The sequence below is a fragment of the Triplophysa rosa genome, linkage group LG17, assembly GCF_024868665.1.
Source record: "Triplophysa rosa linkage group LG17, Trosa_1v2, whole genome shotgun sequence".
NCBI classification, from domain to species: Eukaryota; Metazoa; Chordata; class Actinopteri; order Cypriniformes; family Nemacheilidae; genus Triplophysa; species Triplophysa rosa.
The window spans coordinates 1,658,460-1,685,203 of NC_079906.1; the positions used below are offsets into that span (position 1 = coordinate 1,658,460).

Genomic DNA, 26,744 nt, shown 5'->3' on the forward strand with positions numbered 1-26,744 from the left:
TTCATATCTAAAGTTCTGGAAAAAGTAGTTTCAACTCAATTATGCTCCTTCCTCCAAAGGAATGACATCAATGAAGAATTCCAGTCTGGATTTAGAGCATGTCACAGTACAGAAACTGCTTTGATCAGAGTTAATGATGATGATCTGAAATGATCTGCTATTGGCGTCTGACCAAGGTTGTATCTCGTTATTGGTGCTGCTAGACCTAAGTGCTGCATTCGATACCATTGACCACAGCACACTCCTACATAGACTCGAAAATTACGTCGGCATTAAAGGAATAGATTTGAAATGGTTTAAATCTTATTTATCCGACCGTTTTCAATTTGTAGCAATAAACAATGAGGTGTCACGCAAATCGCAAGTCCAGTACGGTGTACCACAGGGCTCAGTCTTAGGGCCTCTGCTCTTCGCATTATACATGCTACCTCTAGGAGATATAATAAAGCTACACGGAGTTAGCTTTCACTGTTATGCTGATGATACTCAACTTTATATTTCCTCGAAGCCTCATGAAACACAGCAGTTCCATCGAATACTGGAATGCATAGTCGATATAAAAAACTTTATGAGTAACAACTTTTTATTACTGAACTCGGACAAAACAGAAGTGTTACTTATTGGACTGAAAACTGCTATAATTAACAACCAAGAATACTGCTTAACTATTGACGGATGTTCCATAAAACTCTCGTCGTCAGCAAAGAATCTTGGCGTTCTATTCGATAGTAATCTGTCATTTGAGAGCCACGTCGCCAACACCTGTAAAATTGCGTTTTTCCATCTTAAGAATATATCTAAACTACGTCATATGCTGTCAATGTCAGATGCAGAGAAGTTAATTCATGCATTCATGACATCAAGACTAGATTTCTGTAATGCACTGTTAGGTGGTTGCCCTGCAGGTTTATTACAAAAACTCCAACTGGTCAAAAAACGCGGCAGCTCGAGTTCTTACACGTACAAAAAAGTATGAACATATTAGCCCGGTTCTGTCAACCTTGCACTGGTTACCTATAAAGCATCGTGTTAACTTTAAAATCTTGCTTATTACCTATAAAGCCCTACATGGTTTAGCTCCTCATTACTTGAATGAACTCCTTTTGTATTACAGTCCTTCACGTGCATTCCACTCTCAGGCATCCTGTCAGTTGGTAATACCTAGAATTTCAAAATCAAGTGCAGGTGGTAGATCCTTCTCCTATCTAGCGCCTAAACTTTGGAATAGTCTTCCCTGCACTGTCCGGGAGGCAGACACACTCTGTCAGTTTAAATCTAGACTAAAGACGCATCTTTTTAATCTTGCATACACTACACTTCCATAATATAAATCCTCTGAGGGTTTAGGCTGCATTAGTTAGATCAACCGGAAGCAAAAACACAACTGATGTACTTGTTGCATCAAAGAGTGCAGAACAGTACTCTACTCTCAGCCAGTCTTGTCTCATTGTTCCAAGGTTACCACAGTGAGCAGGATGCAGTTCATGGCCATAGCGGAGAATGGGAAGCGGCGACCTGACAAGAGCTGAGATGATAGAGCTGGATAAAGAAGGACGCGGTCACCTGACACGTCTTCATGGCCTGACCTGATGGTAGAGCGGAGAATGGGAAGCGGCGACCTGACAAGAGCTGAGATGATAGAGCTGGATAAAGAAGAACGCGGTCACCTGACACGTCCTCACCACAACATTTAAAATGCTATTAGATTATTATTGATAATCTTAAATTATAATTGACCTTATTAGTAAGTTTATTTATTTGATTTAGCCTTGTTGTGCAAGTTCTCTGGAGCTTGTGCAGAGGCAGCAGCTTTTGCCAGAGGGGAACTGGAATCCCCTGGTTGGGCCTGGGTTCTCCTGAGGTTTTTTTTCTCGATTAGAGTTTTGGGTTCCTCGCCACCGTTTGCATACTGTTTTTGCACTATCTGCCTGACCGGGGGGGCTGCTTTAGAATCTTAAAGTTTTACTTAATTAATATTGCATATAGGAATTTATTATCTGTTATATTTGACCTGTGCTTCCTAAATGTGTGCTCTCACTGAGCGTGTGTGTGTGTGTGTGTGTGTGTGCGTACTTGTCTGTGTACGTACGTGTGTGTGTGTGTGTGTGTGTGTGTGTGCGTGCGCATCCGTGTGTCTCTGTGTCTGTGTGTGTTGGTGCGTGTGCGTGTTGTGTGTGTGGAGTGTTTTGTGTGTGGGTGTGTCTGTCTTCTGTGTTTCAACCTTTTCTTGTGTTTGCAGGTACAACTTTGATTGTTTTGCTTGTAGTCAATGTGTCTCATGTGCAGCTGCTTTGTAACAATGGAAATTGTAAAAGCGCTATTTAAATAAAATTGAGTTGAGTTGAGTTGAGTAGATGAGACTGATAATCGGCTTCGTTGCGTCAGCGCACATGGCTACGCGTTACCGTCTTGCTCGCCATCGTCTTTTTGGCCCTCGTCTGACCATTCCCCATAAGACGGTCCGCCGTCTTATTCCTCAATTACGTATCGGACACGGTACGTGATGATGAGGTGTCTGTTGCAGCATCGGAGGGTGACTTACTGGCATCAGACTCCGACAATTCCTTGAAGCTCCCTCCCTCGGGGGGTCGAGATCAGGAAGAAGCGGATGTCGAAATGTCAGCCATGCTTTCCCGGTGCCGCCGGCTTTGGGTTGCGGTGCGCCGCACTGCCTCTCCCAACGCTCGCGGCTGGATACACGGTTCTTCGGGCTTGAGAGTAGCGTGTCTACTCTACAGCGCGTATACGACAAGGCTCAGCTTCGCGTGTTTCAACCCTCGCAGAAGCTAGCATGAGAACATAGCTAACGGGTACATTGGCAAGCTCCTTCGGCGCGGTACTGTCAGAATAGTTCTCAATCATTAGATACTGTCTTTTTTCGATGCGTGAGGAGAAGCGTTCAGAAGGATTACTGATGAAATGTCCTCCGGGGCTTCGACTAACTCTCCGGTCCAAGCATGTACGGTCTTTTCGGCATCTGATGTGTGTCGAGAAGCTTACTCCTGCTGAGGGCTCTCAGCTTGTCCACTGTCACTCTCACTATGCTATGGTCTTACTGGCAGGCCAAATACGCGGAGGGATCTCTAGGGTAGAATTCGAGCAGCTTTATGCTCTAGGAATCGGGCTTCACGACATCGCTCTGGGCGGAACAACCCGGTTGATTGTGTCGGCCTCTGGTGTTCGGGCCGGAATGCTGACATACTTAGATGAGATTTAGATTTAGATTCAACTTTATTGTCATTGCACATGTACAAGTACAAGGCAACGAAATGTGACCTCTGCATTTAACCCATCCAGAGAGTAGTGAACACACGCCCTGGACACCCCCCGGAGCAGTGGGCAGCTATCACTGCAGCGCCCGGGGAGCAAGTAGGGGTAAGGTGCCTTGCTCAAGGGCACCTCAGTTGTTACCTAGTTACCCGCGCCCGAACGAACCGGCAACCTTCTGGTCATGAGTCCGACTCTCTAACATTAGACTCACAACTGCCCCTAACTTATGGTCCAGGAGAGACACCTCTGGCTGAACCTTGCACAGGTGAGTAACTCTGAGAAAGTCCGCTTTCTCGATGCACCCATCTCGCAAGGGGGGGCTGTTTGGTGATAATGTCGGGTTCGACAGTTAGGGAGCAGATAGAGGATATCACGTATGTCCTCCCCAGCCGCGACTCGACCGCCCTCTGGCTGCCGAGATCCCGTGCACCGTCTGCTTCCCAGCAGCCCTGGTCCTCTTCGAGACATCGAAGAGGAGACCACCACCCCATCAGCAGCCGCGGCGAAAGCCAATGCGGCCCTCATGGGAAGACCCCAGGGAGTTCGAGAATACCTTTCTAAAGTTTTTCTCCCTCTTGGCGTTTATATCAGCCGCTCTCACACTCTACACGACGGTGTTCGGCAACTCGACGTTGCGTCACGGCGAAGACCCAATGTCGAGGATAATCAGCAGCCTAAGCACTCTCAATCGACGGTGCTTTGTGCCACATCATCGTCTGGGTATTATCACAGCCGCTCTCACCCTCTACACGACGGTGTTCGGCAACTCGACGTTGCGGCAAGACCCAATGTCGAGGATAATCAGCAGCCTAAGCACTCTCAATCGACGGTGCTTTGTGCCACATCATCGTCTGGGTATTATCACAGCCGCTCTCACCCTCTACACGACGGTGTTCGGCAACTCGACGTTGCGGCAAGACCCAATGTCGAGGATAATCATCAGCCTAAGCACTCTCATTCGATGGTGCGTTGTGCTACATCTTCGCCAGACAGGTAAAACTGCAGAGCCGATCTCCTCCCCGGGGGTCCCCCCCCACGGCGAGGGATCCGTACTGCCAGCCATCAAACCACCCCCGGGAGGTCGATGAAGCAGAACGTACCCCTAGCCTCCCTGTCGGTCCCTGGGAGCCTGACAAGAGCTTCCCAAACCGTCACGGTGACTACGGGATACGGTCCGTCTCGGCTACGCGATCCACTCCCTCTAGCCGAGATGTTCAACGGGTTTTACAGCCCGTACTTCATCGTCCCCAAAAGAGCGGGGGTCGCTAGATCTGCGTACCCTGAACAGGCACCTACTCAAGCTGCCGTTCAGGATGCTCACGCAGAAGCGCATCCTGGCATCTGTCAGATGTCAAGATGTCAAGATGGATTCATGGCAATCGACCTGAAGGACGCTTACTCTCATGTCTCTTCTCCCTCGTCATCGCCCGTTCCTACGGTTCGCTTTCGAGGGTCAGGCATATTAGTACAGAGTCCTCCCCTTCGGTCTGTCCCTGTCCCCACGAGTCTTCACGAAGATCGTGGAAGCCGCCCTCACTCCCCTCAGGGAGAGAGGTGTGCGGGTACTAAACTATCTCGACGACTGGCTCATTTGACACACTCGTGAGATCTGTTATGTACACACAGGGACCTATGCTTCGGCACCTAGATCGATTGGGACCACAGGTCAACCGAAAAGGAGCAAGCTCTCCTCTGTGCAGAGCATACTCTTTTTTGGTATGGAACTCAACTCTGTCTCCATTACAGCGCGATGCGCTCAGTCAGTGTTGAACTGCCTGGAATTTTTCAAGCAGTCAGCGGAGGAGGCTCCTGGGTACATGGCATCCTCGACGGTGGTGATACCCCTCAGGTTGATGCACATGAGACCGCTCCAACACTGGCTACAGAGTCGAGTTCCCTGGAGAGTGTGGCACACCGGCAGCAGGTGGATGGTGATTACGCTTTTCTGCCGACGCACCCTAACCCCTTGGTCTTCAATGACCTTTTATACGGACGGGGGTCCCTCTCGGGCAGGCGAGACACGTCAGGCAGACGCCTCCCCGCAGGGTTGGGGTGCCGTGTGCAACGGGCACGCAGTGTCAGGGCGATGGACGGGCCCCCGCCTGCGCAGGCATTCAATTGCCTAGAGTTGTTGGATGTGCTACCCGCACTGAAGGGGTTACAACCTCTTGTGCAGAATGAGCACGTGCTGGTCCGGTCTGACTGCACAACTGCCGTAGCGTTTTTAACCGCCAGGGTGGCGTTTGCTTATGGCATCTAACACGACTCGCCCGACGCCTCCTCCTGTGGAGTCCGCAGGGCCACACATATCCCAGGTGACCTGAACCAGACAGCCGATGTGCTCTCTCGTCAGTTACGCCTCGCGGAGAGTGGCGACTCCACCCCCGCGTAGCCAGCTCATTGGGACAGTCAGGGCGGGCTCAGGTAGACCCCTTCGCCTCCCTGGACACCACCCATTGCCGCTAAGGTACTCCCTGCCTCGGCACGGAGGCTCTAGCGCACAGCTGGCCGTGGAACAAGCGGAAGTACGTCTTCCCCCAGTGAGCCTCACTGCACAGACCCTGTGCAAGGTCAGGGAAGAGGAGCATCAAGTGTACTAGTTGCGCCATACTGGCCCAACCGGACTTGGTTCTCGGAGCTAATGCTCTTGACGACAGCTCCCCCCTGGCCGATTCCCCTGACGAAGGACCTGCTTTCCCAGGGGAAGGGCACGTTATGGCATCACGGGCTAGACCTCTGGAACCTCCATGTCTGGCCCCTGGATGGAGTGAGGAGATTCTGAGTGGCCTAACCCCTGCGGCGGTTTAGACCACTACTCAGGCTAGGGCCCTGGCCACTAGGTGACGATACGCCTAGTGGTGCCTCTTCTCATCCTGGTGCTCTTCTCGAGAGAAGACCCGCGGAGTTGCTTGATCAAGTGGATGCGGTCCTTCCAGAGACTCGAGAATAATCTCTCCCCTTCCACACTGAACGTGTATGTAGCCGCTGTTGCCGCTCATCACGACTCAGTTGCTGGTAGTCTCTAGGACAGCACAACCTGATCATTTGGTTCTTAGGGGCGCGGGAAGGACATCACCCACGCTCCATACCCTCTTACGACCTTGATGCGGTCCTGGAGCCCCTCAGAGATGCCGCTCTTTCTCACTTCACGATGAAGACGGCTCTCGGGAGGACGCTCAAGAGGGTAGCGGACCTACAAGCATTCTCCGTGTCCACAGATTGCCTAGAACTCGGGCCCTGTTATTCTCACGCTATCCTGAGACCCCGGCCCGGCTACGTGCCCAAAGTTCCCACCACTCCCCCGAGACACCAGGTGGTGAACTTACAGGCGCTCCCCACCGGGGAGGAAGACCCAACCTCATACGTGTTGTGTCCAGTACGCGCATTGCGCCTCTGCTTGGACCGCACGCAGAGCCACAGTAGCTCTGAGCAGCTCTTTGTCTGTTTTGGAGATCAGCAGGGAGGGCTGTCTCAAACAGAGATTGACGCACTGGATCATGGGCGTCGTCGATGGCGTACCTGTCCTAAGATCGCCTACGCCCACTGGGTGAGAGCTCTCTCCACACGGAGTACAGCCTCCTCGTGGGCACTGGCTTGAGGCGCCTCTCTGGCAGACATTTGCAGAGCTGCGGGTTGGGCTACACCCATCACCTTTGCGAGGTCCTACAGCCTCCGCGTAAAACCAGTCAGCTCGAGTCTTGCGGGCATCAGGCAAAACCGGCGACCGGTAGGGTGTATGCCTGTGTCAGTACCTTCACCCCCCTTTCTCCTAAGGGGGTCAGCGTACTAACTAGCCTCCCTTCTTCCCCCACTGGGTGAAGAACAGGCACTCCATCCATCACTAGTAAGCACCTCCTGTGGGCGGGCTGGGCAGAGCAGCCCTGCCCCTTAGGCCGGATATCACCTGAGTTATTCGCAACATGCTCTAACCGGACCTAGTGCTACCAGACGTTGCAACCTACCAGCAGGGCGGTTCCGTCTGATGTATCCTCATGCTGGTTCCCACCTTGGTAACCCATGACCTCCTTAGGTGGACCTCCACCTCGCGGTTAACTCCTTCAGTCCGCACTTTCTTCCCATGAGTTCTTCCCTATCGGTGAGACCATGTTGGTATCTCCACTATTCTCCTCCCTGCGGTAGGAAGTGGTCTCTGTAGCGCATCCCCCACTTGAGGAAGTAGCGCTTACCCAGTGCCTTACGGTTCCGGGCGGCTTCTCGCTGTTAGAGAAACAAGGCCGCCGCCTGTGAGGCCGAAGGTAGGGGCCTTCCCACCTTTCAAGAAAGCTCTGGGACCCCCTACCTACCCACTGGTAGGTTACAATTTCGCGGTAGCGTTGACGGCTGACACGCCCAGGCCTGTCACCGTCGCTTCGTTGAGATTGTGACAGGGCACCGTGTTATGGCGTTTTCCATTGGAACCCCATCTGTCGGTTCGACACAACGTCGAGAGACCGACAGAAAGGGAACGTCTCGGTTACGTTTGTAACCTCGGATCCCTGATGGAGGGAACGAGACGTTGTGTCCTCTTGCCACAACACGTGCTGTCCACTGCAGCAGTCGTGAGAGGTCTCAGGCTCCTCAGAACTAAGGTGAATGAATGAGGCATGCCGTCTCCCTTTTATACCCGGATATATCCGGGGGCGGAGTCCAGCATGCAAATTTCATTCGCCAATTTTCATTGGCCTTTTCTAGAGAAGTCGGAAGCGATTGGTTCTCAAGGACGAACCCCATCTGTCGGTTCGACACAACGTCTCGTTCCCTCCATCAGGGAACCGAGGTTACAAATGTAACCGAGACGTTATACCGATAGTTTACATTTGTAAGTACACTTCAAGGTGTATGTAACACAGTTCAAAGTAGGGAAGGAAGGAGGCGGGAACCGGCGAACGTTAAATAAACTTTTTAATACATTAAACAATCAACAAAACCAAAGTAAAAGGCCGGCAGCCACCTCACGGTCGACTGCCGGCTACACAAACATAACTAAAACACATAATGTCCAGGCCTGGTCCTCTCTCATCGTGCCTTCCTGTCGCTCCTCCTCTTATGCTTCAGGAGCTCCTCCGTGAGAGATGCGAGACTGGTGTAACGCACAGCTGACACGCATTATCACTCGCGCCACTGGCCTTGCTTCGTTCTTTCACGGCTCTCGTCCCGGGGGCAGTCTCTGCGGCTACAGCCTGGGGGTATGGACAGACGAGACGAGAGAAAAGGAGATGGAAGCACACGGAGCGACAGCGACGATAGAGGGGAGAGAGGAAAACAGAAAAAAAATCCCCTTCATGGCGGACGGCAGCAGGCTCCGGCCCACGGCCAATGGCGAGGACTCCTCCACTCCCTCCCGGACGGCCGCCACCCCACCTCGGCCCAGGAGCATGGTAGCGAGCTCTCCATCCCAGCCGATACATACTTGCTCCAGCACATACGGGACTCAAAGTATTTTGCACGTTCTAGGAAAAAAATAAAATGAAAAAAGTTGAAAGTGAAATTTGAAAGTAACTTTCAAACAGCATAGCTGAAACAACCATACAGCCTTTGTTAGAACCAATAAATTGCCCATATATACACTCACCTAAAGGATTATTAGGAACACCTGTTCAATTTCTCATTAATGCAATTATCTAATCAACCAATCACATGGCAGTTGCTTCAATGCATTTAGGGGTGTGGTCCTGGTCAAGACAATCTCCTGAACTCCAAACTGAATGTCAGAATGGGAAAGAAAGGTGATTTAAGCAATTTTGAGCGTGGCATGGTTGTTGGTGCCAGACGGGCCGGTCTGAGTATTTCACAATCTGCTCAGTTACTGGGATTTTCACGCACAACCATTTCTAGGGTTTACAAAGAATGGTGTGAAAAGGGAAAAACATCCAGTATGCGGCAGTCCTGTGGGCGAAAATGCCTTGTTGATGCTAGAGGTCAGAGGAGAATGGGCCGACTGATTCAAGCTGATAGAAGAGCAACTTTGACTGAAATAACCACTCGTTACAACCGAGGTATGCAGCAAAGCATTTGTGAAGCCACAACACGCACAACCTTGAGGCAGATGGGCTACAACAGCAGAAGACCCCACCGGGTACCACTCATCTCCACTACAAATAGGAAAAAGAGGCTACAATTTGCACGAGCTCACCAAAATTGGACAGTTGAAGACTGGAAAAATGTTGCCTGGTCTGATGAGTCTCGATTTCTGTTGAGACATTCAAATGGTAGAGTCAGAATTTGGCGTAAACAGAATGAGAACATGGATCCATCATGCCTTGTTACCACTGTGCAGGCTGGTGGTGGTGGTGTAATGGTGTGGGGGATGTTTTCTTGGCACACTTTAGGCCCCTTAGTGCCAATTGGGCATCGTTTAAATGCCACGGCCTACCTGAGCATTGTTTCTGACCATGTCCATCCCTTTATGACCACCATGTACCCATCCTCTAATGGCTACTTCCAGCAGGATAATGCACCATGTCACAAAGCTCGAATCATTTCAAATTGGTTTCTTGAACATGACAATGAGTTCACTGTACTAGAATGGCCCCCACAGTCACCAGATCTCAACCCGATAGAACATCTTTGGGATGTGGTGGAACGGGAGCTTCGTGCCCTGGATGTGCATCCCACAAATCTCCATCAACTGCAAGATGCTATCCTATCAATATGGGCCAACATTTCTAAAGAATGCTTTCAGCACCTTGTTGAATCAATGCCACGTAGAATTAAGGCAGTTCTGAAGGCGAAAGGGGGTCAAACACCGTATTAGTATGGTGTTCCTAATAATCCTTTAGGTGAGTGTACATATATACATTCTTTATTCTGTACTTTATTATGTATGTTCAGTCGTTAAATTTTTATTGTACTGTATTTTTAATTTATTAAGTTTAGTAATTTAAGAAATTTAAACAAACAATAAATATAAATATAATAAATAAATAAAAACATAATTCACATTCTAAGTTTAGGTGCAATTCTCCGGTTGTCCTGCAGGTGACCTCAACTCTATCTTCTTAAAGGGGAACTAAAATGAAAATTCTGCCATTAATTACTCACCCTCAAGTAGTTTAACACCCCTCGGACCTCCGTTTTTCTCCAGAACTCAAATTAAGGTAGTTTTGCAAGCTTTCTGACTCCTCTATAGATTGCAACGCAACCAAACACACAAGCCACATGACATTGCATCCGGTGTCAGCATTGCTCAACGCATGCCCGTTCTGACCACACAGGCTCTGTCAGAACGTGCATGCGTCGAGCGATGCTGACACCGGATGCACTGTTGTGTGGCTCTCGGGAACACGCACTGGAAACAAACCCTCAAATCAGGAAGTTTTTGAATATAGTCATTAGTTTGTTTGCACACAAAAAGTATCCTGGTCATACTATATGTATACAGTATACTGAACCACCAGAGTCGTTTGGACAATTTTACGTTGTCTTTACGCACTTTGAGCGCTTTGAAGATTGGTTGGGTTGCATCTAAGGAGGAGTCAGAAAGCTTCCAAAACTACCTCAATTTGCGTTTTTGGGAAAAATGGAGGTCCTACAGATGTTAAACTACTTGAGGGTGAATAATTAATGGCAAAATTTTCATTTTTGGCCGGAGTTCCCCTTTAAGATACACTAATTGTCAGGACTATTCAAAGGGGAAGAACCCAATTGCAGGCAGCGGGGATGAAGGGCTTAAACAAAATACTTTTATTAAATAAACAAAACAAAAACCCAGGAACGGTAAAACAGGAACAGAACTAACATACAAACCATGAAACAAATGACTTCCCACGAGGGGAAAACAAGAAAACAAGAACAGCAAAAGCCAAACTAAGGAACTCGACCAAACGTCTTAACCAAAACCACGGCAGGATACAACACAAAACTCACAGGCCAATGGACAAGGTAAGGAGCAGGACATCTGCAACATACAGGACGCACAAGGTACACGTACATATACACAATCCACGAGCCCAGGACAAAGAGACATGAGGGCATTTTATAGGAAAGACAAACAAAGGAAGATAACGAGGGACAGGTGAGGGTAATGAGACACGGAAGGTAAGCAATACAGGAAACGAGAGGGGCGGGGCCAATGACGAGACACGAGAAAGCACATGAGATGTAAAAACATAAACAACTCATGGCTTTCTCACATAAAACCTAAGGCTTTGCCACGACTCTGCCACAAGACCAAGAACGTCTCGTGACACTGGTCTTCTGTGCCAAGCAATACAGACTTTACACCATACGTCACTGGAGTCACTGTTTGAATGGCATCGTTCTTGCACTAGTGCAAGCTAGTGCAAATAGTCTCTGCCAACAGGGGGGGCTATTTGTACTCAGTGTAAATAGACACTCTGAAGGGGGGGGGTTAATGGATGTTTTGCTTAACTTGTTACCAGATGACAGTCAAAACCCCTGCTATGAAGCTCATTCTCTTCTTGACACTGCATTTTAATGCATATTATGGAACAAGATCCTGCAAAACTTTCAGAAAACGAGTACCATTCTTTAAAAAGTAGATTTGGATCTAGTGAATGCTTCAGTCACTTGCAACTTTCGTGGAAAATGTACGTGAACAGTTTGACAAGTTGGAGATGATGGGTCTGCTACCCAAGAATACAGGACTACAACCATTTGTAAAGAAAACAAGAGCAGATGAATTCACAACTCATGATCATATCCTTATGGGCAGTAAAAAGTTTTGTGTAGATGCGTCATTATTATGATTCCCAAAAGCATAGCACATATGCTCGCAAGTTCCGCTGTACCAGCATAGTTTAACGATTCAAGTGTTTCCCCAAACCATCGTTCCAACGAACATTCGTAAACAGCATCGCAAAGTTGCGTGGTTGTAACTACAGATCTCGAGCTGTGGTTAGAAGCATAGTTACTTGATATTATGACACGTAGATTTACATACATCATGCTTTTGAGCACAATAAGCAAGTAACATGCAACGCATCGTAATGCATACAAAGAAACCTGCCACTACTGTGGCTTTTAAACCCATCTTAAGGGTGGGGGGGGGCAATGCTGCGTTAGCCCAGGGCCCCGCAAAGTCTTAACATGGCACTGAACATACAAATTCTCCGTCCTTTTCGCATTCCTGTTGAGAACATCCTTAAATCTTTCAGTCGTTTTTAATGGAAATTGTGAAACACCATGATGAGACATCCATGGAAGGAGGCTATAGTAAATCCCACAACAATGGAAGGAGGCTATAGTAAAAGCTGTCTCCAAAAGGGCAAAGCCTTGTTTTCCAGCAGATTATCGCCAGATCTCATTACTCAGCTGTGTTGGAAAAGTTTTTGAAGGAATCCTCAGAGATGCCATTCTAGAGGATAGTTACTAAGATTGAACCATCACAACATGGCTTTATAAGGAATAGATCAACGGACACTGCTCCGATTCAAGTTTTGCAGCACTGGCATGAAGCTCTTAACAGTTCCCCCAAAATGGACATACATACTGTTTTTGTTGATTTCACTCGAGCTTTTGACACTGTTGATCATTGTCGACTGCTATATTCCTTAGCTGACTTGCATGTCAGACGGCCACTCTGGCTTATCGTGAGGAGTTACTTGGATAACAGAGAGCAGAAGGTGAAGTGGGGCTCCTGTGTGTGGGGACTTCTATCCCCTCTGCTTTTTGTCATCTGTATAAACAGCTTGGATTCACATCTGCCTACCTCGGTAATTCCTGTAAAATACGCTGACAATCTGACAATCACTGAGTTTCTAATTGGATCCCTACCTGGACTCACTCAGAAGGCTTTGGATTCTGTAGTCGAATGGGGACAGGAATTTACATTGGCGCTGAATGGAGCTAAGACTGTGGACATGGTAATTAGTGCCAGACCACAGGATAACATTCCCTCCCCTCCTTCTTCTGTTGTCTCAGGACACGCAATTCGTAGAGTTTCTACCTTTAAATTGCTTGGAGTTCAAATATCATCTGACTTGTCTGGGGACGCCCATATTATGTACATGATTTCGAAGGTGCGCCCCAGAATTTACTATATTTCTGTTGCAAAGAAAGGAGGTCTTCCCTGCGATGTTTTAGTGCAAATATATTTGACTTTTATACGGCCAGTTCTGGAGTATGCAAGCCCAGTATGGGGTGGACTGCCTAAAGGTCTCTCTGAGGAGTTAGAGAGAATTCAAAAGCGATGCTGTCGTATCATAGGCATTCCGACTTCAACCTTTCCAACATTGAGTGAGAGGCGTGATGAAGCCATTATACGTACCTTAACTAAATTACTCAGGGACAGTTCATCACCACTGCATTGTTTTCTCCCTCTGGCCCCAACTCCTACCTATTCTCTTTGGCAGCTCAGGACATTTGCTAATTTACGTTACTAAAACTAAACGACATGAACTCTCCTTTATTCGTCGTGCTCTAAAACTGTTGTATAAATAACTATATATTTTTAGTCTACATTTTACTATTGCTTGTATAGTAATTTATTTCATTTGTATATTACTATTTTATGCCATGTATATTAGTAAATGTTAGTTTTGTAGCATGTATATGTTTGACTCATTTCAGGGTCTTGTGTGGCAATATCCTGTCTTGTCAAACTTTAAATAAACAAACAAACAAACAAACAAACAATGCATTTCAAACCAAGGTACAATGAGACTGCTGTAGGTAAAGTCATTGAAAGCAATGCAAATTCTGTCAATATTTACTCAGATCATTTAATGAATATCCTTTTGGGTAAATTCAATGATAGTACTGTGCATTATGACTCACTTTTATTTCCATTATTCTAAGTGCTGTTTTTGTTTACATTATATTCTTATTACTACAATACTATATAGCATTTACAAAATTAATGTAGCAGGGTTACCCAAATTGGTTTTTTTAGTAATATGTTAAAACAAGCATCTGTCTGCAATAATGGTAGTTTATGAAAAGGTAACAGAATTTGAATTGCTCTCTTGCTTAACATTCACCCTAATATCACAAACAAGAAAGCAAGCTTCTGCTAAGAATTGGCCATGCAAATTTTCTACAGTGTATTATGCCTGCTTTTAACTAAAATATATCTTATTATTCATATAATCTCATGAGAGATAATAATTGAGATAATTAAGATAATTTGAGCTTTGTATTTGAGACTACTTTCATTTTAGGTGTATAATTTTAGGTCTTTATTCCTCTGCCTAAGTTCTGTGTTTAGTTTTGGATTTTGTCTTTACAAAAGGAGGTAAAAGAAAGACTGTGCATCTCAACAAAAGAACAACGAGTTAATGCTTTAAGTAACAAACTCATATAACATTGAAAAGGGAAAAATTACAACAATAAACAATCATATTTCATGAACATTCACAATATCTTCATCCAGTATAGTTCAAACAGTTCTTACAGGAAACAGCATTAAGAAAATGGTCACTCTGTGCTTATGTGAAAAGAGCAGTGATAATATTGAGAAATGTGTTTAAAATGTATTTTTAAATTAAGAGAACAAAAGTGTGTAATCTTCAAGTAATAAGCATTCTTTATAAAAGGGTTGGGGCCAGAGGCAAGGGAAAGAGGCTTCTTTGCTCTTGATGTGTCATTCAAGCTGGCTAAACATCCTTTATAATCATAGATGCTCCATTCCATAAATCAGTCTTTTGTCTCATGGGTCATAAATCAGTCAAGCCAATGATTGTTCTTGTTTTCTGATGATGTCACTGATGTGATATCATAACCAGGTAGGTTCCTGCAGAAAGAAAATCACACTTGACTGAATCACTACAAAGCAGCATAACAGTGAATTCTCATAAAAATGTTATTGGAATTAACTTGAAGAAAATAAAACCAATTTCAGGAACCATTAATTTTTTTGCATCGTGATACCAGACCTATGTTTTCTAAGTAATGCAGTTTCTGGAGTAATATGAATTTGTGAGTTTCAATGTGTTTAAATGTCAAGAATAATTACAATGTGATGCAATGGTAAAGGCAATTAAAGCAACTTATCAGGCTTTCATGTTAAACCAGAGACAGACAAGCAGAACACAGGTAAAGCTTTATCTCATGTGTAGATTAGGGATGGTAAGATTAATCGATTCGCATCAGTGCCTCGGCATAAAAGGTAACGATGTGATGCATCAACTTAAAAAGTGCGCATCGGTTACAAGTTTCCATTTACATCGCTATGCATGTTTTTTTTTACATATTTGCTTCTGTAAAATCAATTTGTTTATATAGAATTATTAGCAGACGTGCTATACTTTTATTATTTTATATGTAGGTTGATTTCTCGAATCACAACACTATGGAGACCGAGGCGTGTCCTGAAAGATACACACAGGCTGCGTCCAAAAGCGATAAAGTGCTTTATTGTACCGTATCGTTGACTATGCATCGAAATGTGTATCGCATCGGCCTCATTTATGGAGATGCACATCCCTAGTGTATACAGTAGAGTGTCTATCTGAGGTCAGTACAAAGTAATGTAAATCCATCTGACCCTAATCTCACAGGTCATAAACACACACCTGTTTAAGAACCAAAAGTTATTCTTTAGTGATGGCAGTCCTGTTCTTGATCCAACTCTTCACCTTTTCCTGGATGTGGAGAGGTCTGCGCAACCAACAGTTGTTTCTGTAACACACACACGCACACGCACACACACACACGCACACACACACGCACGCACGCACGCACACACACACGCACACGCACACGCACACACACACACACACACACACACACACACACACACACACACATGTTGGGTTTCCATGTTTTATGGGGACATTCCATAGACGCAATGGTTTTTATACTGTACAAACTGTATATCATATTCCCTAACCCTACCCCTAGCCCTAACAATCACACACAACTGTCTGCTTTTTTTGATTTTCAAAAAAGATTAATTCTGTATGATTTTTAATCTCGTTTCCTCATGGGGACCAAAAAATGTCCCCACAAGGACAAGGATTTTGGATATTGCCATCTTTGTGGGGACATTTTGTCCCCATACCGTAGGGTTTACCCTTCCCACACACGCACACACACACACACGCACACACACTTGAGTTTAAATTGTATGAGACTGTCCTCTAATAAAACCGACTCTGTAGACTGTTTTATCGGACGCACACACCTGGCCCGAAGTTAACTTCTGGTCTGTGTTTGTTTATCGATCTATGTAATAAAACAAATTAAATTATATTTAATTAATGTTTATTTTTAGTTCATATTGTAATAAAATAATCTATTCTACAGGGTCTCTGTTGTTATTGAGGTCTACTGGATGTTAAAGGCATAGTTCACCCAAAAATGAAAATTCTGTCATCATTTACTCACCCTCAGGTCGTTTCAAACCTGTATAAATTTCTCTGTCCTATTGAACACAGAAATATATTTGGAAGAATGTTAGCAATTTTCAGTTCTGGGACTATAGTAGAAAATAAATTATTGTGTATCTTTTGTTTTGTTGAACACAAAATGAGATATTTTGAATAATTTAGGAAAACAAACAGTTCTGGGGTACCTTTTCCCCCCATCTGATGCTAGCCAGAGGAATTTCTGTGACAAAACTACACAAAACTGTCATTTTCTATAAATATATGTAAATATCCTTGTTGTATGTTGGCACTCTTGCCATCTTAAGTTACCTGTAACCAGAAATGATGCAAGTTTTGATTTAGGCTGTGTTGTTTTCATACATTGGGATGATTCACAATTTAACACAGTTCAAGGCATAGAATGTTTACTATTTAACTACTCCTCTCCTAATTCCCTATCTGATGAGCTATGTTATAATACTATAGCATGCATCGTACTATGTCCATAGCTAAGTTCAGTTATTATAAACCAGCATATAAGGCGGCATGAGAAACAAAGGAACTATCTCTGGCACACTTATTGCCCTCATGGCATTGGCCCGCAAGCCACCTGGGGGCAGGGCATGTATGCACCTAAAAACACCATCACCCATACATTCTGGGCAATAGAGAATCCAACAGACACCTGGGCTTACGGCTCCCCGCTGGGGAGGCCGCTTAGGCCCTGCAAACTTCGGACACCTGGGCCAGACCCTAAACTCAGAGCTTCAGCAGGACTGCATTCTGAAATCATTGGGAGATTTCCATCTCCACGCAGATACGGGACATTGTTCAGCACAGAGTTTGCAAGTATCCAATTCTATATGCATAGAATAGCTGTATTTAAAGTTTGTGCCTCTTTGTTAAAGGTGATTTTACTGGTGTTCAGAAATGTTTTACTTGCCTTGTTGCCTTGCGCTCCCCCTCTCTCTCTCTGTGTGTCTCTCTGTCTCTCTCTCTCCGCGTTTCCCTAGCACGTTTGTGTTTCGTGTTTCATGTTTTGTTTGTGTTTATGCAGTCGGCATTATGTTCACCATGTATACACGTTTTAAAAAACAACCATATATTTACTTATGAGGGGTCTTCTGTGCTCAACGCTCACTTACTCGGTCCCTTAAATTGTGTTTTCAAATTGTGTTTTTCGATCTATGCTACATATGCTCTAAATCTTGTTTGGTAAAGGCAGACACACTCTGTCAGTTTAAATCTAGACTAAAGATGCATCTCTTTAATCTTGCATACACTACACTTCCATAATATAAATCCTCTGAGGGTTTAGGCTGCATTAGTTAGATCAACCGGAACCAAAAACACAACTGATGTACTTGTTGCATCAAAGAGTGCAGAACAGTACTCTACTCTCAGCCAGTCTTGTCTCATTGTTCCAAGGTTACCACAGCGAGCAGGATGCAGTTCATGGCCTGACCTGATGGTAGAGCGGAGAATGGGAAGCGGTGACCTGACAAGAGCTGAGATGATAGAGCTGGATAAAGAAGGATGCGGTCACCTGACACGTCTTCACCACAAAATTTCAAATGCTATTAGATTATTAATGATAATCTTAAACTATAATTTACCTTATTAGTAAATTTATTTATTTTATTTCACCTTGTTGTGCAAGCTCTCTGGAGCTTGTGCAGAGGTAACAGCTTTTGCCAGAGGGGAACTGGAATCCCCTGGTTGGGCCTGGGTTCTCCTGAGGTTTTTTTTCTCGATAAGAGTTTTGGGTTCCTCGCCACCATTTGCATACTGTTTTTGCACTATTTGCCTGGCTGCTTTAGAATTTTAAAGTTTTACTTAATTAACATTGCATATAGGAATTTATAGTCTGTTATATTTGACCTGTGCTTCTCTCTCCTTTATCTTAAATGTGTGCTCTCACTGAGCGTGTGCGTGAATGTCTGTGTGTGTGCGCGTACTTGTCTGTGTACGTGTGTGTGTGTGTGTGTGTGTGTGTGTGTGCGTGTGTGTGTGTGTGTGTGTGCGCGTCCGTGTGTGTGTGTCTATGTCTATGTGTGTTAGTACGTGTGCATATTGTGTGTGTGGAGTGTTTTGTATGTGGGTATGTCTGTCTTCTGTGTTTTCAACTTTTTCTTGTTTTACAGGTACACCTTTAATTGTTTTGCTTATAGTCAATATGTCTTATGCACAGCTGCTTTGTAACAATGAAAATTGTAAAAAGCACTATATAAATAAAGTTGAGTTGTGTATAATATCATTGATGCATTTGCTGGACGAATACATACAAGTCGATATTGTATTCACTACTGCTAATCAGAAACTGTAAAATATGTATATTTAATGATTGATATACGTATTTTCCTTTGAGCTTAACTAATTCCCTGACTGAAAATTATGTTTTAAATAACTAATTTCATGGATGTGATCTTGATAGATCTGGTGGAAAGTAATATTTGGTGAGCTAAGTTCATCACTATTTTAACAACAGCTAAAACTTATGGTTTAGTTAAACAAAGGTTTGACAGAAATTTGAGCTCACCTGGTCGTTTTTTAGGTATGTTAAACCTCGTTAAGAGTTTTAAAAAAGTTACAAGTCTCAGCCCCTACCGACCGCAGATCGCCGTTTCTCAGTCAATACTCGCATGTTCCCCCTTCATGAAAGTCAACTTTTGCTGCACAATAAAAATACCTTGTGGTTTCATGGTTTGATCGATTTGAACATCAGTGCCGTGACATCATGTGCAAACAACCTATTGGATGGTTGTTACGTCTAAAGAAGTAGTTACGTCCATATTTCTTTACCGCTGCTTGAAGATTGTGACTAATTTTAAAACGTTAATAAAATGCTAAGAATACTTGAAACGATGCACAAATGGAGATCTCTTGCAAAAAGTTTAATGTAAAATGTCTAGATATTTGTTACATTTTACAAGCAGTTACTATATATGTCATAAATATATAGTTTCTATATATTTTCTTTCAAAGAAAAAATGCTTCCATTGTTTCCCTCATCTGTAAATCGCTTTGGATAAAAGCGTCTGCTAAATGACTAAATGTACATGTAAATGTAAATAAACTTTAAATTCTCTTAATTGCAATGAGAGGGTATTTTCCCAACACAAAATAAGGCCTAATGTTTAAACAGTATATGCTTAAATATAGGCTACAGTGTGTTTGCTTATGGATTAGACAGGGGGCAGTTTTAGAATGAGTCAATCTCTTCTCACATAGCTGTCATTTACAACGGGCGTGAAGTGTAATTTAACAACTGGTTTCTCCAGCACCAAATGCTGCGAGCAGCAAAATACCATAAACTGGGCTTAGAAAAAATTAGCAATTACATTACATTTAAGTATTTGGCAGATGCTTTTATCCAAAGCGACTTACATAGCATTATACTATACATTTGTTTCTACCCATGATCTCGGTATTGTTAGCACCATGCTCTAACCACTGAGCTACAGGAAAGCCTCATTAGAATAAAACTATCTCTGGTTTGCCTGTCTGTTCAGTGACAAAGTAAATAACTTTGCTTCTTTTTATGAAGACAACAGGCAAATATAATCCAACAAGTAAATGACACCGTGACATAAAACAAGGACTGACAAAGGGCTGGACAGAAGCAGGGGTATAAATACAAAGAGAACTAGTTCACCTGCAGCTGAACCTTGCTAAAACAAAACTGCTTGTAATCCCGGCCGACACAAAGAGTCATCACAACTTCTCCATTCAACTGGGCTCATCAACCATCACATCTTCCAGAACGGCCAGAAACCTGGGAGTGGTGATCGACGATCAGCTTAACTTCACTGATCATGTTACCAGCGCCACCCGGTCCTGTAGATTCATCCTCTACAATATTAGGAAAATTAGACCTTTCCTATCCCAGCACGCTACGCAAGTCCTAGTCCAGGCTCTTGTTCTGTCCAGACTGGACTACTGCAATGCGCTACTTGTCTTCCAGCTTGCACAACCAAACCTCTACAGATGATCCAGAATGCGGCGGCAAGAGTGGTCCTCATTGAACTGAAGAGAGCGAACGTCACTCCTCTCTTCACTAAGTTACATTGGCTCCCTATAGTCGCTCGAATCAAATTCAAGTCTCTGCTCCTGGCCTATAAGACCACCACTGACCACCACTGATTTGGCACCCCCTTACCTTCACTCGCTAATGCAGACTTATATACCCACCAGATCCCTACGCTCTGCAAACGAACGACGTCTTGTGGTGCCATCCCAAAAAGGTAAAAAATCTCCCTCACGTACCTTCTCGGGATCGGTTCCACATTTATGGAATGATCTGCCTGTTGCTACAAGATCAGCAGATTCTGTAGCCATCTTTAAGAACTGTATGAAAACACATCTCTTCAGTCAACACCTGACTGATCAGTTCTGACTTCTATCTCTTTTCTACTCTAAAAAAAAAAAAAACTTAGCTCTGTACACTGTGAAAGGCTTTGTGAGACCAATTTTCTTTTGTTGCACTTATGCTTTTTGTTGTCCTTATGTTGCTTCCATTGTTTCCCTCATCTGTAAGTCGCTTTGGAGAAAAGCATCTGCTAAATGACAAAAAAACGAACGAACGAAGCATTTAAGACAAATCAGAAGCCTCTAAGGCCTAGTCCACACACACACGGGTATTTTTATAAACTGAGTTTTTCCTTCTTCGTTTAAAAAAAACCCCGGGTCCACAAGAAAAAAAAAAAAAAAACATGCTATAAAGTGCTGTCAAAAGCATGCAAACCAACAGATGGCGATATAACCCTAACCATAAAGCCGTGTTGGCCAATCAGAAGCTTGGAATCTGACGTCAAACAAAGGAGATAGCGGCACGCATTCCAATGTCATACGCCAAATCTACGGTTTCACTGTCTACACGACAGCACTGAAACTGGTGTTTCTAAAAATCTTCATCCTGGCAGGAGTTTTCAAAAAAGTTCTGTTTCAGTGACAGTACTGTGTTTGCGTGTGGACGAATGACCAAACCGCATAGAAAAAAAACTGTTTTTTGTAAAAAAAAAAAAACGTGTTGGTGTGGACAGGGCCATATAATTTTGAGCCCGGAGTCAGCTTGTTAGCTATTTCATATAAAATAATAAAATCTAAATTATTTGGAAGTTCAGAAAAACTAACATTTTTTTTTGCAATTTCTTAGCGTTTTCTGTTTTGGATAGGGGCTATGACAATATCCACACACTTAATTACGCTGGATAATAGGCCTATTTTTTCTGTCATTTGGCCAAAATTTTGGGCTGCTACGCACAGGCTGTTTAAGACAATATAGAGAATTTAAAGCTACATCATGCCGTGTTGAAGGTTGTGCCATCTTGGGAGGATCGAATCCGTGTATCATTCGTTCAGTAGTTTTTTTATTTAAAATTAAAAGTGCGTATTTACAATTCAATACTGGTCTGCACCTCACTAGGCAGGTTCATCTGCTTAGTTTATTGAGTTTATTTAACCCATCACATGTAGGACCAGACTGGATTTGACGGCTTTTAATTCTGCACTCATTTTTTGGAACATTTTTTGGAAAAAATATTTTCAAGACTCAAGGTTTAAAAAAAACAGGATACTTTTTAGAAGATGTCGAGGTTGTTAAACAGGAGGGTTAGGAGAATGGGCCTACCTCATTTTTTTTCTTGGGCTCAGTGACACCTCCTGCTGTCCCTTCAGTTGCATGCAGAGTTTCAGTACACTGTTTACACATGCGTATATTCCTGCTCTCTGACACCTTTGAACACCTTCCACAGATGGCCTACAGACAACACATTAAAAACCATATTGGAAAATAAATGTCCAGACTGTATTTTTAACAGAAAAATTCTGGAAATCTAGGAAAGACTGACAAATTACATTAAACACTTCAAGACATTAAAATATGATGTTCTGTACTGCTTTTAAAACAATATGAATCAGCAAACGTGCTATATAAATAAAAATGACTAAACAATCTCAGCTGCAAAATACAGTTCTTTGAACGCTAGGTCAGTGTTAGGTTTATGTGATACAAAAAAGTTATCTTCATTTAAAATCAATTTTCCTAATTCACCATTGGCTGTACAAATATGTTTTTTACTCTTTTACTTTAAGTGCTATAGAAATACATTTATATTTGAATATAAATAATGAACATGTGAGCAGAAACACCACACATACCGCATTGCAGCTCTTGCAGTGGTGTTTGCGTTTGGTAAAATGAAAGGATTCATTGCAGCCTTTGCATGTTTCTCTCTCCTTATCTCTTTTCTTTGAACTCTTCTACAGAAACACACACACACACGCACACACACACACACACACGTTAACACAGTGGCACAGCCACAATCAGAACTGTTGTGTAAGGTGTGTGTCTCACCCTCTCATGCTGTGCACTGTCTGTCTCGCATGTGTTTAAATTGCTCAATGAGCCCTGTGTTTTGAGCAGGAAATGACATGTAAGTGACAGATTACAATCTGACATGAACAAAACAGCAATTAGTCTTGAGAATCTGCTTTAACCTCATGTTGTGTGATAAAGTTTTAGTGTTTTTGCGACAAGTTTATGCGAAAGTGCTTTATTGTTTGCATGTGTGTGATACTGTTTCAGCAAGCTTGTGTGATGACACCCAGAATCATACATTTGTGATCATGCGTTCACTACGTTCTCAGGGCTCCGGTCAGTTGGTAATACCTAGAATTTCAAAATCAAGTGTAGGTGGTAGATCCTTTTCCTATCCAGTGCCTAAACTTTGGAACAGTCTTCCTTGTAGTGTCCGGGAGGCAGACACACTCTGTCAGTTTAAATCTAGATTAAATATGCATATTTTCAACCTTGCATACGCTACACTTCCATAATACAAATCTTCTGAGGGTTTAGCCTGCATTAGTTAGATCAACCGGAACCAGGAACACTTCTCATAACAACTGATGTACTTGCTGCATCAAAGAATGTAGAACAGTACACTACTCTCAGCTTTCTTTTCTCATTGTTCCGAGGCTACCACAGTGAGCAGGATGCAGTCCATGCTCAGACTTGGTGGTATAGCTGAGAGGGGGAAGAAAGTGCGACCAGAAAAGAGCTGAGATAGTAGAGCTGAAAGAGGGACGCAGTTACCCATCAAGTCCTCACTACAAAAATGTCAACTGCTATTAAATTATTATTGATAATATTAAACCTATTATCTACCTTTTTACTGTGTTTATTTTCTTTTCATTTAGCCTAGTTGTGCAAGCACTGTCGAGCTTGTAGAGATGCTGCAGTTTTTGCCAGAGGGTAACTGGTTCCCCTGGTTGGGCCTGGGTTCTCCCGAGTTATTTGTTTCTACATTGGAGTTTTGGGTTCCTCTTCACAGTATACTATTTGACCTGTGTTTCTCTCTTTTATCTTAAATGTCAGATTCGGTTTCTGTGCCACCTTTGCTGTGTAAAGACGACATAAGATGTGCTGTGTGTGTGTGTGCGTGCTTGCGTGTGTCAGTGCGTGTGTATATTGTGCTATGTGCGTGTAGAGTTGTGTTTTATGCATGTGGGTGTGTATGAACCTGTGTGCGTGTCTGCATTCTGTGTGTGTTCACTTTTTTTGTTTTAACTTGTATAACTTCAATGTTTGGCCTATAGTCAATATGTTTCATGTACAGCTGCTTTGTAACAATGAAAATTGTAAAAACGCGCGTGCGCCTGACCACCAGCTAACTTCCGGTTTGTGTTTGGCTAGTGTCTAATAATATAACTATTTATATTTTATTTAATTTATGTTAATATTAATATGAATTACTATTTTACTGTATAATAATTGTATTAAATAAACGATTTGTGGATTTTTGTTGTATGTTCATTTTATTAAATAAACAGTTTGTTGAATGGGTCCTGTAGTTTGGTCAAATAAAAAAAAACGTATGGTACATTGACATCTAGTGGTTGAGCTTGTTATTGGAGTTTAAATTCAAAATATTGGAGAGACAAGTTTAGCCAAGTATCAGTTCTTCTCGGTTTCTTTCGATTGTTATCAGAAATATTCTACAGGCACTCTATTGTTTGTGAATTTGTAGCTTAAGTTAAGTTGGGGGTCACAAAAGTGCACATGCGCAGTAACGTTTGTTTATGTTGTTAAAGGGGTCATATGGTGGAAGTACATGTTTTTCTGTGTTTTTGGTGTGTTATAAGTTGCCCATGCATGTATTAGACACGTAATATTGCACAAATGAAAGTGTGGGAACAAAAGATGCATTCTATCTAAAAGCGAATGCTCAACCAGACTTGCCTGAAACGCCTCATGTAACCACATCTCGGCGAATCTACGTAACTTCGTAACATGATTTGACTAAGACCGCCCAAATCTACACGTAGTTAAGGTGGGCGTAATTGTAAATCTCATTGTATCGCCTGTCAGTACAATTGCTTTGGAACCTGATGTTCCGAATATGGTAAGAGGCGTTACATTTCCGTGAAATGCTTGCAGTATTTGACCAATCACTACGCACTGGTGAACTGGCCAATCATAGCACACCTCGCTTTTCAGAGCGATGAGCTTTGTAAAAAATCAGCGCGTTTCAGAGAGGCGGCGCAAAGAGGAGATACATACATGCACGGTATGTGGAAAATACAACATTTTTTAAATTTTAAATGGTGTATACACATTGCGTTACATCTAAAACAAACAATAATATTCGTTTTAGCCGTGCAATATGACTCCTTTAAGATGAACCGTCTATATTCAGACTACAATCTATACTGGGATTGTGTGTGTACTTCTTTTTGTATCCCGTTGGGGACTTCATCCACCAACTCATGGGTAAAAAGGCATTTAAAAAAGGCATTCTTACAGAATTATATTTAAAAAAATCTAAAACAGCAGAAAGTTTACTGTGATGGTTAGGTTAGGGGTAGGGAATAGATTATTTAAATCTTATAATGTCAAGGTCAATAATGACTTGTTTGAGGGTTAGACTTACGTCGCATCCAGTGTGGACTAAATTAATAATTATAATGGGTTCTAATGCGTTCTATTGTTTTTTGTCGAATCGCATTGCGCCGCGTCCGGTGCAGACACGGTGTGAGGTGAAGTAATTAAAATTATATATAATTTAATTAGGATTAGCTTCAAAGTTCTGTGCACATGTCTTCTCTGAAGATGTTTACATTTTCCGAAAAAATGGCAGTTATCACTGTTCTGTGTTGTTAATGTGAATGTGAATGTGAATGTGAAATGTGAATGTGAATGTGAAATGTGAATGTGAATGTGAATTGTTGCAGGGTCAAATGATATTCCTTGCCCATTTGAACTTCTTCTAAATTGACACTTGAGAAAAAAACTGTGTGAACTCCACAATTAACAGTTTAATAAGAAAGAGTAAACATTAAGGTTTGTGCAAATTACTAAATCTTAAATATAAGCATTATTACTAATGATTTAGTCTATAAAAATAAATGAATAAATGAAACATATTGGAGGTTGTAATAACTGTAAATGTGGTGAGTGTTAACCTGTGTTTCAGACATGTGTTCTTCATCACGGCAGATAGAAATATTGAAAGCTTTAAAAGTCTCACTGTTCTGCTTGTGCTTCTCAATCGTAGCCAAGATCACCTAGTAAGACAGAAACAAATTTAACCCGATTTTTGATGACTACAATAAAGAATTTAAATTGGGTGAAGAGACCAGTTTGCCACTTCACCAATATGTTTTGTGTGTAGGGCTGTCACGATTATGAAATTTGGCTGACGATTAATTGTCTTATAAATCATTGCGATTATGACGATTAATTGTCTGTTTTAGAGCATTGACTTTTAATTTTTTATTCAGCTTTGAAATGACCACATTGTTCTGAATATAAAGACTATGTTCTTTTTCTTGGAAATACATAGGAAAAAATTGGGTCATCATACTTAAGGTTTAGGCTTTTACCTGTCAATAATACAACCACCAAATACTTGTAAATTAAGTAAATTGATCAGGAGTGAATTGAAGCCACCATTAAAATGCTATCAGTCATAGAAAAGCTTCTATTCTGTTTTTTCTCTCACTTTACAATAAAAGTTTACCTTTATGTTAATGAGATTTTGGTAGACTGGTTTTCACACTGAAATAATATTAAATTATTTATTAAATTGTACTGCAGGTTATTTTTATGGTATATGCTTTAGTTTTTTTTTAAAGTGATTGTGTTGTGGTGGTACATTTTACAAGTATTACCATGCTTTAGTTACAATAAAATATGAAATATGC

At 42.9% G+C, this 26,744-nt stretch overlaps 2 protein-coding genes across 4 annotated transcripts in view; both read right to left on the reverse strand.

The window, feature by feature from the left end:
• Positions 1-26,744, reverse strand: part of brpf1 (bromodomain and PHD finger containing, 1) — a 342,746-nt gene that overhangs the window by 12,034 nt on the left and 303,968 nt on the right. The window lies entirely within an intron of this gene.
• fgd (faciogenital dysplasia) overlaps positions 14,499-26,744 on the reverse strand; it is a 78,379-nt gene continuing 66,133 nt past the window's right edge. For both annotated transcript variants that reach the window (XM_057355923.1, XM_057355924.1), the window contains 6 exons: positions 26,004-26,105; positions 22,897-22,950; positions 22,698-22,799; positions 22,168-22,296; positions 15,744-15,849; positions 14,499-14,962 (listed from right to left, as the gene is read on the reverse strand). In XM_057355923.1, the coding sequence (XP_057211906.1) occupies positions 15,769-15,849; positions 22,168-22,296; positions 22,698-22,799; positions 22,897-22,950; positions 26,004-26,105 (468 nt within the window). In that variant the 3' untranslated portion in view covers positions 14,499-14,962; positions 15,744-15,768. The remainder of the gene's footprint in view (positions 14,963-15,743; positions 15,850-22,167; positions 22,297-22,697; positions 22,800-22,896; positions 22,951-26,003; positions 26,106-26,744) is intronic.